Source organism: Malaya genurostris, chromosome 3, assembly GCF_030247185.1.
Source record: "Malaya genurostris strain Urasoe2022 chromosome 3, Malgen_1.1, whole genome shotgun sequence".
In the NCBI taxonomy this organism is placed as follows: Eukaryota; Metazoa; Arthropoda; class Insecta; order Diptera; family Culicidae; genus Malaya; species Malaya genurostris.
The window spans coordinates 29,315,316-29,329,853 of record NC_080572.1 but is presented as its reverse complement, the minus strand read 5'-3'; the positions used below and the strand labels follow the sequence as shown (position 1 = coordinate 29,329,853).

General features: G+C 36.4%; 1 protein-coding gene across 1 annotated transcript in view; it reads right to left on the bottom strand.

Moving 5' to 3' along the window:
- The window catches only part of LOC131435407 (sialin), a 24,492-nt gene extending 9,954 nt beyond the window's left edge, over positions 1–14,538 (bottom strand). The window contains exons 1-5 of the mRNA XM_058603251.1: positions 13,902–14,538; positions 1,151–1,396; positions 1,011–1,095; positions 558–937; positions 128–502 (exon numbers count right to left, since the gene is read on the bottom strand). Of these exons, the coding sequence (XP_058459234.1) occupies positions 128–502; positions 558–937; positions 1,011–1,095; positions 1,151–1,396; positions 13,902–14,246 (1,431 nt within the window). The 5' untranslated portion in view covers positions 14,247–14,538. The remainder of the gene's footprint in view (positions 1–127; positions 503–557; positions 938–1,010; positions 1,096–1,150; positions 1,397–13,901) is intronic.

The following is a 14,538-nucleotide window of genomic DNA, read 5'->3' as shown; positions in this document are numbered from 1 at the left end:
ATCGCTATGTGCTACCAATACCACACAACAGTGAAGCCATTCGGCTGTTAATTTGTACATACCAAAGAGACTACACCGTTCAATCCGCTTATGCGTAATCCGAAAGGATCCCAAAGTATTAACTTACATTTCCTAGTGTTAAGATTCCAACGATAATCGGAGACACGAATCCTGGGATAACCGTAATCATCCCACTAATTCCGAGCAGTATGCCAGCATACTTCGGACTCATGTCAATCATGTTGGCCAGAGGTCCAGTGGAAACTGCTCCGTGTACCATCGTAGCTAATGTCAAAAACAATATGGCTGCTGTAGCGTTGCATCCACTATAAGCAAGGGCCAGAACAAAGATGCCTTTTACTGAACAGCACAATGCTCCACCCATTTTACGAACATTTGTTCTTGACATCAAATTGTGTTGGAGCAGGTAATCTCCGATCCAGGAGAAAAAATAGGCAAAAACCATGCGGCAAAGATGCGGAATACCCGACAGGATTCCTGTCTGTAAGTAAGGTGAGATAATCAATGGATTGAATAAGTCCTATTGGTAAACTCACCATTTTTATTCCCCATCCATGAATGTAGTTGAAATAACTTGGAGCCTGCGTCATCAGTGTAAACAAACCCCAAATACCAGCCCACTGGGCAATTATATTTATCCACATCGGTCTAGAAAAAACCATTTTCCGCCATGGAGTAGGTCGTTGGTGTTCTTCACTTCTGGATTTTTCTGGTATTCCTAGTGAGCTCTCGATATACTCTCGTTCTTTCGGATGTATCCAAGGATGATCTGCCGGAGAGTCATATACTAGGTATTTCCAGGCAATATACCAAACTGTTCCAAAAATCCCACAAAAATGAAAAACGTATTCCCACGAGGTCCATGAAATGATGTAACCAAATAGTGGAAAGTTGAGTGCAATGCCAACCGAACTGCCTTTGTTTGGTATGAAAACAAACAATAATTGGAACTAATGGCAAAAACGAACCTCATTCTTGTAAAAGTTTACCTAGATATGCAGTAACGAACTTGCTTCGCTCATTTGGAGGAATCCACTGACCCGCCATGTGATGCATTGCTGGCCAGGCGACGCCCTATTAACGAAATTATAAATGAGATTTCTTCGAATCAAAGAACAGAAAAACTTACAACAATCAGTCCTTGAATTACACGAAGAAATATTATTATTCGTAAATCTAAATATGATGCAAGTGGCATAAGGAAGCATAACCAGCATCCGATGGCATTGGACAACCCAAAAACCAATTTCGTACCATATTTACGAGCGAGTATTCCTCCCGGAACCTGTGTTATCCAGTGCAGCCAAAAAAATGCTCCCAGCACTAAGCCTTGTTCGTACTCGTTCCATTCAAAGCCATCGTTCTCGGGTGCATACTGAAATAAGAACAAAATTGGTACGGTGAAATTTTTTCAAATACGCACGTGTTTTAGTTGATCTAATTTCTATATGACCACGTCGTATTTCATATTAAGGAAAGGTAATAGTTTTCTCTACCTTCAGAGTTTTATTTTTCGCGATTCGAAATGTTTCACCATTGGGGAATCGAATGGTACACTGTTCGCGCCTTCGCTCATTGATTCGAAGACGCTGTTGAAGTTTTTATTGTAGTTAGAAGCATCGTGATGGCTGTACAATAATTTCCTCATGTTCAGTGCATTAAAACATGGATCAATAAGTCCCGAGACTAAAGCAGAGATGGCGCTCGTAGTAAACCAGTAACCACGTCTTTCTAGAGTACTAACCTTTGCTTGAAACGGGTCAAAATTTTAAGTCGACCCGACCAGAAACAGCTGAGTTATCGAGGTTGGAGTAAAGTCGTTTTGTAGTTTGTTTAAAAGATGGAAAATGTGTTTTGATAAAACATTGTTTTTTAATGGGTAAAACCAGGCTTCCCAGCAGTACTGCTTTTCAATGACATCCGCCACGAGATAGCATGAACTGTCGGAGCGCAAAGTCGAAAGCCCAGTCTACAATATGTGTGAAGCATACGCCGAACTGTAATGGCAACAGCGCTCGCATGCCTAAATGAATGCTGTCACTGAGACAGTTTGTACTCGCCAGATTGATGAGAGTATTCTATCCGGAGAGTAGTCAAACCGAACGGGCTGTTTGTATCCTGTTTCTTTCTGTTCGCTCATTCGCATAAAATGTTACGGAGACAGCCTTTGAAAATCGAAGACATCCTTTGATTTTAAGGGCATTACTGTTACGAAGGGCTGTCGCAAGCCGGCTGTCTCATCAATGTCTCTTGAAGCAATGAACCGGCTGTTTCTGGAGACGAGCCGTGGGTCATAGTGCGCTCGCACTATTTCGGCTGCCTCAATGAAATGGTACTAGTACATACGATTGCGTTGTTGGGATTACCTTTGCAGGAAACTTTAGTAACGTTTCATTACAATACCATTGTGAAATAAAGAAATTGTTTTAGATTTATATATACTGTCGGCGAAGGCAATGAATTTTAATAACTAACGAATATTAAAAGATAAACACTGAGTTTTGTGTAACGGCTCATATGTATATATGAATTTCTAAAGTATTGATCCTTACTGCTTCCTTCTTATTCCTAAAGAAACAGATACACTTCCATTCATTAACAATACTCCGAAAATGTCTTATGCACCCTTATTCTGAATAATGACGTTTGATTTTTGGATCGAATCGTAGCTACTTTTCACAACTAATTAATTATGTAGTGTATTTAACGTTACTCCACCAATAGTCGGCACACTTTGGTACCCGTGCCTCACCGATTTCGTTGAAACTATAGAATATGATACTCTGAACCCAAATAAGATGTTTGGTGCACTTTGAATAGTTTTCGACCATAAAATTGAATGGGCAACTTTTATGTTTATATGTGAACATGTGCTTTCAGATTTTCGCTAAAAGTGTTTTAAAAAGAAAAATATAATGAAACCATTATTTTTCCCAAAAGCATCAAATTTTTTGGTTTACCCCAAACTTTGTTACAAATTTAGTATTCTCAATTGTTCTTTTCCACATAGGAATCAATCAACTAATAGCTTAAATTTATTTAAAATAGCTTAAATTTAGTTGTTCATTTAACATTCACATAGGTTTTGCCAGCAGTTGAAGGAATGAGAATATAAAAAACGTTGAGTTCTTAATTTGTTACTACCTTTGAGAACAGATCTTCAATAAACCTCTTTTGTTTTCATAAATATCACAAAACTAGAAAAATAAGTTTATAAGTTTTTTTATGGAATTCAGTGCCTATTAATATAGCTTCATTGCGGCTTAAATTGACTTTCCCTTTGCTCTCATTGCAAGTTTCTAAGTACTCCCCGGACCTTGTAATTGAGCTCTTTTTCGTTGAGGTGGTAGATCTTTTAGTACCATCTACACAAATACAGGGTCCGCAACCATGAAGTTGATTGGGGGAGCTCTCAGATAAAAAGTAGTTCAACAGATGGTTGTTTATGTGAAGAAAAGTTAAGAAGAAATTTTCATCGCAAATCATTTAATCATCGCAAATCATTTAATTAAAAGCCTTCCATTTAGTTTCATCCATATTCGACTTCTTGTTTCGAAATTAAGGGATGATCAGTACCAAAACTGGGAATTTAAAAATTTAATTTTTGAATTTTAAATAAATGAAAGACAAATTCGTGTCATATACAGCTCTTAAATTCTGTTTCTCCTAGGATAACTAAAACAATGAGTTTCTTAGGGTCGGAAATGACTGCTACAATATTATTATTATTATTATCATTATTATTATTATTATTATTATTATTATTATTATTATTATTATTATTATTATTATTATTATTATTATTATTATTATTATTATTATTATTATTATTATTATTATTATTATTATTATTATTATTATTATTTTCATTATATCTTTTATTTATTCCCGGTTTCAAACTTAATTGTTCACCGGGGATTTACACCTACATTTTTCAGAACATAATTTCTTTTTAGAAAGAAAACTGTTAAATATGTGCAAAGAACTCGGCTCTCAGAAAGTTTGACTATTTAGTTACAATATTTATAGTTCCAAACGTTTGATTTTTTTAAATGCAGACACAAGCTACTAAGGCAATTAGATTTTAGAAAATTTTCGACATTATTAGACTTTTAACTGCGGAAGTCGGATCCGAATTAAATTCAATAGTTCGCTTTGCTATTCACGAATAACTTTCCTTTTCCGTGAGGGCGTGAGAGTCGACTCAAACAGAAAACGAAAAATGTGTACGAGAATTGTAGCGAGCGCATATAAACTGGATGTGCTGTTTGAAATTTCAATGCACCGCATCTTCTTCTGCGTGCGGCTCGTGATTGCAACATCTACATTTCCAAAATTGGATTGAGCGTAAAAGCACATAAAGGAAATGATTGAGATACTTCTAGAAGTTTACATGAAATTGTCCTTTTAACTGTAGATATAAATTTGGGCCTCAGTTACTTTTATAGCAAGTTTTGTGGTAAACAACGACATTAAGTTAAAGAATTCAAAATATACTGACACAAGCTTCTACTTGATGAAAGATACGCTTTAACCGAGTTTTAAATTTTACAATGTAAAGTGACAGTTTCAACGTGTGTAAAAGTCGCGAACTTCTGGTAGCTATGACCAAAATAATGTAATAGTTAATATGCTGTTTCTGGAAATAAGATAATTCTATGCATAACAGGAAGAAAATGATTCAGCAGATTATCAGCACAACCCTATATTATATAAGTAACCGTACTATATCCGATTTTTTTTTGGAATATATTCCAGGGTAATAGAAACACCATACTATTCATATATAGAAGAGAACTTGATATGTATGGAAAGCTTGAGACCACATTACTCAAGAAAGACATTATTACATAACTTGGGGAATTAAAACTTTTTTTCTAAATAAAACAAAATAAACATTCGAATCTGTTACGGGCAACCATGCTGCATTCCACGCTTGGAAACATATTTTTTTGAAGAACCGGAATTTTTCATTCAGTTTTTGCATTCAAAGCTTTGTTGTACGGTACCTGAAAATAAGATGTTTCTGGATGATTTTTGCCTTGCAAATTCCGACTCCAAATTTTTCACTCAAGGTTTTTATTCGATTGGTGGTTCAACGTATAACGAACTTAACGAGCCAGGTTTTGTATGTTTCATTCCTGACTTGAAAGAATTCTTAGTGTCCGTAGTATTGCAGCACTGGCCATGCAAAAATCCCGTAGACTTACAAGTCGACTGCAAAGCTAACGCTAACGAGTATCGAATACGGAATCTTTGATTTGAACATATCTTTCGCTACGAACATTTATTTACCGTTAACATATAAATCTAAAATCTGATTCAATTGGCTTTTACACTCTTATATAAGGAACGATTGCGCCTTTACTATCCTGAAGGAAGAGATAAAGAGGATGAAAATAATGCTCCACGCACATCAGTACGCGCATACACTATGAATGTTACAGCCCACAAACCGACCGCAAACTGCCTGAAAGGAGCACGCCGAACTGACTCAGCTATTAAAAAACATTGCTCTTTAATTAATCGATCTATCAATTCATAGAAGATCGACCAAAATATAAAAATTAACTTTCATTAAAACCAAAGTCCGTTCTTCAATCCGTTTCGTATTAGGAGTTTCGTATATTATTAATTATCAATTATATTGTTATCAATGCCCTACCAACGGTGATTGCTATGCGCAATGATCAACCGCTGCGCAAAGCAATCACCAAAGGCAAAACTAAAACCCACATGCTTGCCTCGAATCTTCATAGCAAACCAAGAGCAACAAATTTGAACCGCACCGGTTACTGTCGCAGACCTGGTCAAGGGAGAGTAATATTTTGCTCTCGACAGAAACAACGCAGTGACTGATACCCGAAGCTTACTGTCGCAACAGCGAGAACTTCATGCTTCTTCGGCTGTCGTGGACCATGACAAAATGTCTTACGATGGAATGAACTGTCGAACGAAGTGAATGACGGCAACGTTGGCTGTACAGAACTATTTGTCTAAGGGCTGTCGTGATGAAACCTATCACAAGGCTGTCATGGAAAGAGTAGCATGACATCCTCAATAATAATGTCGCGCGGCGGTACATTTGGGAAGCCTGGGTAAAACCACCGTGCAAGCGAAACAATGGATTGAAAAATGTTATCCGGGCTCTTGTCCATCAAAAGCAACGATTTGTCGGTGGTTCGCCGAGTTTACACGTGGTCGTACCGACACAAATGACGCGGAACGCTCGGGTAGACCTGTGGAAGCCGTTACACCGTAAAATGTGAGTGAAGTGACAAAAATTATAATGAAAGATCGTAAAGTGAAGCTCCGTGAGATCGCTGAGATGATACAGATATCATATGGAAGTGTATTTACTATCCTTCATGAAAAATTGAGCATGAAAAAGGTTTTTTCCAAGTGGGTGTTGCGATTGCTTTCGATGGAACAAAAACAGCAACGAGTCGATGATTTAGAAGGGAGCGGGCCATTTCGCCGAAAGTCGTTTCGCCGAATGCCATTTCGCCGAAAGTCGTTTCGCCGAATAGGTCATTTCGCCGAAAGGATCATTTCGCCGAAAGGGTCATCTCGCCGAAAGGGTCATTTCGCTGTAAGGGTCATATCTCCTGCATGTTATGTCCCTGTATAACTGATGTGGCGCAGCCACATAACCGAAGCCAAGATGGCTCGGCGGCACAAAGCCGCCGTGCCGACGCCAGGTGAGTCGGCCGCCGCCTCTTGCATACAAACCTGTAACCGCCTCGTTTGCCCGGTCTACTCAAAGCTAGGTTTCTTTGCTTTAGTTAGGTCCGAACGAGCGGTAGCGAGGTCGGACAGCACATGCACCAAAACGATGTGGCGTAGCCGCATTAGTATTTTTTTATTTTCACTTAATAAACGGAAAATACCACCTACATTTGCCTAGTAGATACACCTATGCAATTGCTTTGATGCTTAGTAGCTAATAGTCGACAAGTTTTCTTGGGAACTACTTTCTGAGGTTCATGAATCAATTTTTATTCAAGAGTACAACAATCAATCATTATTCAAGAAGTACAATGGTAGGTTAACAAAACGGGCGTTAACGCTATCATCTTTCGTTTGTCTTTAATTTAAATCAATTCTAATTACGATTTCAGGATTCGGCGAAATGACCCTTTCGGCGAAATGGCTTTCGGCGAAATGGCATTCGGCGAAGTGACCCATTCGGCGAAATGTCATTCGGCGAAATAACCCTTTCGGCGAAATGACTTTCGGCGAAACGGCTTTCGGCGAAATGGCTTTCGGCAAAATGACCCTGATCCGATTTAGAAAGCAGTTTAAATTGAACGAATTGGGCTTTGATCTGCTTCCCCACCCCCCATACTCGCCAGATTTAGCCCCCAATGACTATTGGCTCTTTGCTGATCTTAAAAAAATGCTCCAGGGAAAAAGATTTGGCTCAAATGAGGAGGTCATCGCTTAAACTGAAGCTTATTTTGAAGCGAAAGATAATTCTTTTATAAACATGGTATTGAAAAATTGGAAAATCGTTGGAACCATTGTATCTCCCTAAAAGGTGATTATGTTGATGAATAAAATAAAATTTTGCAAAAAAAATGTTGTTTCTATTGTTAGTCTCGGGACTTATTGATCCATGTGTTATTGTATTGGATCAGCGATTTAGACTACATTTATAATGAGCAATGAGTCGTGATCATCATCCACACGTCAAAGCATATGAAATAGTTCCGTCACAGCAAAAAAAATGATCGTCGAGAGTAAAATGATTCGAATAAGAGAATAAGTAGAGAAGAAACATCAGTGTAACGTGAATTCCAGTTCAATTAAGGTGCGATTTCATCAGATTTGCAAACAGGGATCTATGAAGATGTTTTGGAGGACGTTTTACTCGCTAAACTAAATAAACAGTTGTTTGAAAATTTTCTTCCTACACTCTATGATTGGAACAACTTCAACCATCAGTGATCCACTACAACATATCCATAACAATTTTTAAATAAAACACTGCAGCATAGTTTTCATTTCATATAGTATCCAGATGTACATTTTCCACTCTAATTCAACATTGAAAATATGAAATAAATGAAGGAATTTGAATGAATCTGAACACGTATATTTACTGTATATACATATGAATTGTTCTACATTTTCTTTTCCAAAAAAATATGCAAAAAAAATCATTAAACTGAAAGTTTTGGTTCCTAAATATGCATTTACCTAATTTACATTGAAAAAAAAACTACTAGGATCAGCCCCATGGGGTTGTTCGAGCCATTGATGTGGAACAAGGCAACCAAAATTTCTAATGATCTACAAAGTTCAATCAATCGTCACACTTTTGAATTCGCAAATGCATGAGAGTCTGCTTAGATTGAACTTTATTAGGAACCAAAACCGAACACGCGAACCCAGAATATAGACTTTATTTGTCGTGATTTGTATTTGTTTTGTAGCCGACAAAATTAAACCAATAGCCCAAATGTATGCAATTATACACGATACGGATATCGATATTTAAGCTTCTCTTCGCCAAACTTGTGTTCAAGTTTTGTATGCAAGCAGTTATTTTTATAGCGTTTCTCTACCATTACAACCATTCTGTGATTTCGGTTGAAGCGAGTTTCTTATTATCAATCGAGTTCATCTTATATAAATTGGAAATTAATCTTATGCACTCCAAATTTACCCTGGGGTAGTTGTCAATTTCTCAGGCGAAACGACATAACATGGAATTTCATCCGAACTTGCTTGACACAAGATCAGAGCATACCAATTAAAGCTTCAAATCGTTTTATGGCACTTTTTGTTTTGCTGTCTAGCAACAACCTACCACTAGCGTGCTACTCATTGGACTGAAACGTTAGCTATAATTTTGCTCATATTTATAGATTCGCGTGCCTGCAGCAGCTGCGCTTTAGCATCGATTGACCAATCAGAGCAATGCTTTTCCTTTGATATATCGCTTACTCCTTCAAAACCGTCAACTATGGCAGGGAAATCCAGTATGCCGGAGATTTTTTGCAGACAAATAGGACACTGCTAGCTATTAATCAACATTTCAATGATACACAATTAAAAATACATGCCTATGAACATTCAAATCAATACGTAGAAATATTTCCAATCAAATGGTGACATAATATTAATAATTTATGTAAAATTGACTGAGCTGTAATTGTTCAAAACCTGACCACATTTCTACGTGTATTTTTCTTGAGTTTCTAGTTTGCACCGCTATATAGAAAACAAAAATGTGTTCCACATAAAAAAAATTCATCAATAATTCACTATGCGATTTCTATTGAGACAAAAGTGTTTTGTTTTGTTCGCTGCCTACTATGATTGAAAATGCCACTAGAGGTTCTGTCAGTGTCATCGTACAGTGGGAAATCTATGTTTGCTTAATTTATGTTTGATGTTCATAATCGTTCTTCGACATCACCTAACGTACAAGATGATGCAAGTATGGTGTTGATTTCCTTCTGTTAGTAAATTTTCGTTAATGTTAAAAATGTTAAAATAAATGTAAATTTTCGTTAAAGTTAATGTTAATGTTAAATGTAAATTTTCGTTAATGTTAAAATTAGTAAATTTCCGTTAATGTTAAAAGAATTTGGTATTATGTATCATATACGCTGGTGTATGAATCGGTTTACTGCAACTTTTCATATATAGACTGAACATTGGATTGCGAATTCATTTTTAGTTTCCTTCTATGAACTAAGTCAAACCGAGAAAACGTTGTTTGTAAGGAATTTTTCTTGCAATTGACGATCACGACGGAAATTTTAAAAATTGACCGTCACTCTAAGATTTCAATCATATTGATTCGTTTTCAAATGAGCATCAGATTGAACTGAGGAAATATCTCTCTCATTGAAGCTCATACATTATTAATGAAAGTATATGCAGCTTTTCATGAGAGAGCTTGCAAGAGAAACGATTCTTGTTGGAACGCTTGTGTCCGTCAGTGAATATTCTTTGTTTACGGATACTAAATGCAACACTGATAATGAGACAAACATGTGACAATAACACCAAAATTATGAACAGTAAAAATTCCAGCAAAAAAACCTGTTTTAATCTACCTAGTTGTGTAGTGACGCCTTTCTTATATTAATATTCTTATCATATTCCTGTGATACTCTTCAAACTATTTTTGATGAATTTTAATAAAAGCTTGGGTATCGTTCGAATCGGTTCTTTAAAATTTGGATGCACTTCACCGTATTTTCGGAATTCAATAGCAGGCCAGACTTCTTTGAGAAAAAGATGTGTGTTTCATTCTATTAATACAAATTTCCGGTACTTCCGAAACAGCCGGAACCGCTACAGTCCATGTCGGTTCGTTTGACCAGCGGTTCTTTACAGATTTTTTCCTAGCAGTTCTTTACAAAGTTTTTCAGATGTGAAGGGTCCCATGAGGATAATCTTTGCGATAAAGATATTAAAAAATGTGTTTATTGTTGGGAGAGTCCTCATAATCTCTCAGCATGCGCTGCATTTGAGTTGCGCAAACACAAAATGAAACTTTCTATACAATTTTATAGAATATTCATTATACCGAGACGTCACATAGGATAAAACACCTAGTGGAATGTCTTTAAAGGGTCACATAAATTGTGTGAACTTTGTGTCTGCTTAGAGGTTTAATTTGAATTGCTAGGCGGAGATGGCTGTTCAATTTGAACTGCTTTATGCACTGATGAACCGAAGGCGAAACGTGACGAAATAGGATTACTGAAGTTTTCGGAATTGTAGAATGGATTTTCGCAGCATTCCTTCTAATAGCTAAAACTTTTTTGAAGCAGTTATCAGATCAATGGCCAATTTTCTCAGGGTTTGTATCATTTGATGGATAATTGATCATTCACCGTAAATGATTCAATCACTGATTCGTTTAAAGTTTTATTGCAAAGTCTATCTCATCTGCAGAATCTATCCGGTAATCCAGTACAGTTTCATATATTATTTAAATTGTAATTTATTTTGCCACGGTGTGAACCTCTTTTTTATGTAGTTTTGACACTGTCAGTGGAGGTTCGACCATCACGATACACTTAAAACCACTATATCACGGTGTGTCTCAAGGGGTTGTTCGAGCCATTGATGTGGAGGCAACCAAAATTTCTAATGATCGACATCTTTAATCAAACAGTTCAATCAATCGTCACAATTTTGAATCCGCAAATGCACGAGAGTCTGCTTAGATTGATCTTTATTAGGAACCACGCGAACCCAGAATATAGACACTTTTTGTTTGGTTTATAGCCGACGAAACTACATCAATATCCCAAATGTATGCAACTATATCATTGTACATACTTGGGATACGGATTTCGACATTTAGGCTTCTCTTTGCAAAGCTTGTGTTCAAGTTTTGTATGCACGCAATTATTTTTATAACGTTCAGTTTCTCTACCATTACTACCATTCTGTGATTTCGCGATTGAAGCGATAAAATATTTCTCATTATTAATCGAATTTATCTTATATAAATTAGAAATTAATCTTAAGCACTTAAAATTTACCCTGGGGTAGATGCAAATTTCTCAGGCGAAAACGACATAATATAGAATTTCAACCGAACACGCATTTTATAGCGCTTTATGTTTTGCCGTCTAGTAACAACCTATCTCTGGCATGTTACCAGGCGCGTATACAGGGGGGGGTTTAGGGGTTCAAACCCCCCCCCCCCCCGAAACAAAAAATTATAACCCATGGGAAACATTGTGATATAAATTGTACATGTGTTGATTTATCACCATGTTCTAAAACCCCCCCCGAAAATTTTCTCTGGCTACGCGCCTGCATGTTACACGTAGGACGGAAATGTTAGCTGTAATTTCGCTTATATTTATAGATTCGCGTGCTTTCAACAGCGTCGCTTTTGCATCGATTGAACAATCAGAGCGATACTTTTTCATTGATATATCGCTTACTCCTTCAAAACCGTCGTCTACGTTAGGGAAATCAGGTTTACTGGAGATTTTTAGAGGACAAATGAAAACACTGCTAGCTCTAAATCAACATTTCTATGATACATAATTGAAAATACATGGCTATGCACATTCAAATCAATACGTAGAAATATTTCCAATCAATTGGTGCAATAACATTCCTGATTGAAACTAAACTGACTGAACTGTAAGTGTTCAAACGCTGACCACATTTCTACTTGTATTTACCCTTGAATTTCTAATTCGCACCGCTATTTAGAAAACAAAGATGTGTTCCACATCAACACAAATCTAAATTGCTATGTTTTGAAACCTTTATTGGATAGTAAGAGCGACTCCATTGATTTACTTTTGCATGTTGCGCCCTTATTTGTAATAGTTAGGATAATCATTCTATTATTTCTGTCGTATTATTGTATTTGTTCATTAAATGGAATGGGATGACTAAAAATCACATTGCTATCCTAATTCAAAAAGTTTAATTGGTCTTTCTAAATCATTTAAAAATAGTTGGAAAATTTGTTAATTCTTTCAATTTATCTGTAACAACTATAACATTTACAATATCAGATACCTCAATCAGCCGCATTGAATGATACTTCTATTGAAACAGAAACATTTCTAACGAATACTTAATAATAATTATAGACCAATTTGGACGCTGACACTTGAACCATGCTGATAAAGTGTACAACGTATTCCGTTTATTGAATTGTTAGTATAAACGTGTGAGGAAGAGCATAAATCATTCCCAGCAGCATCTTAACTGTATTTAAGCGCCATGCTCTGTTGCGAATAGCTAATCCATCTACTAGGCTTACGACGTGTCGGAATACGATAAGAGCAGTTGTCAGTTTATTATATTGTTACTGGTTGTTTTTCACCGCGTTTACTCTGAAGATTTGCCTTCAGATGAGATATATTGTAAGAAAGACACTGCAAATATTGTTTATGCAACCACACAAAATGTACAACCTTAGCATTACATTCAGATAAATGAGAACTCTTCTTCAAGGGCAAAGATCGTTTCGGTTTCTTTTCGTACGAGAAAATCAAATGACGAATGAGTTTTAGTTATTTCGTTATTTCGATCGTATTGAAAAAGTTCCAAAATCTTACTAGCTCGAAAAATGCTACCAATCGTTTAGAGTTTTAATACTGGATGGGGTGAAAAATATCTTCTTTGGGAAAAAAAATATGTATTTTCATTGTAGTGCGCTACACTTATTCCAGTTCGATACCCTTAAAATTTTCAACTTTTCGGTCCCGTCCGAAAAAGAATTTTCCAGAAGGTCTTCAAAATACCTTTTGCGGACGGTGACGATGTTCTCTTCGTGCGAGCCATCTTTTTAGGTAATTTAGGGGTAGACCGATTTTTGTACTTAGGGTGGTAAACTTAGGGTAATCGGGTGAATATGATGAATGGTGAAATCAATTGAGTCCTAAATCAATGATTTTAGCCATGGTTAGCTTTATTTTATTGTTTCCGAGATTGTCAAGGAAATGTGTGTCATGGCAATCCCTGAAAATTAACGCCATAATTTTTTCAATCCCACAAAATATGGCGTGTGTGCTCGATACTTATCTTTGTTCTGGTATTTATATTTCATCTATAATTGCAGCTCATTTTGGAGGTTAAGTATAAGGAGTCCTGATTTCATTGCTGCACTTTAAAATATTCACTAAAACTCATAATTAGTTGAATAGTAACCACCACAAGTACGCATCGCTCTTATTTTCATGAACAGTAAATTAAATTCAAAATTCTATGTATTAATTAAAAAGATTTCTACTTAAAAAAAGACCATAACATCAATTGACTTGCACCAAAATACATTGCAACTAGTTTGAGAAAATTAGATATATTCATGTAACTCAACCCTAAGTGATTTATTCAACAGGTTTTTTTTTCATTCAGCTCATTCCTGTAGTTACCTGGAGAGCGTGAAGCAATAGTATCTCTGGTGATTTAACTTTCGGCTCGTACTGAAGCCTTCCTCTTACAGAGCTTTGCACATCAGCGAGATTTGAAGTGTTTCTTTCAACGTAGCATGCATACATTCTTGTTTGATGGTGTCCTGATTGTATTACCGAGATGTTGTGATTGTCTCGATTTGCGTTCATGCTTGATTTTGTAAGAGATTTTTTAACTCCTGGAGGCTTGACCATGGTGACGATCGTGATGTTCATATTAATCCGGATCATGTAATTTACCGCGAATCCTACAAACACTAAGTACCATAATACTGATCGAGCGTTCATTTTTGGTTCGCTGCTCATTTTTGGAACACTAAAATTTACTGATTCAATAATTTTAATTGAACAAGTATTTAAACTAGGTCTTAATTAAGTCAATCTCAAACTAACATGCCGAATCCGTTCTTTGGAACTGGAGGCCATACACTCACTGGTCTGAATGTAAACGCCGACTCAAAGCTTAGCACAACGCGAAGACGGTAAGTGAAACATCTGATGTGTGTAGTACTGCGATTTATACTGATTTTACTTAATTCCTCTTTGCTTACTAACGGCCTCAGATCTATTCTTTGTGCGGGGAGATGTGATAAAGTGT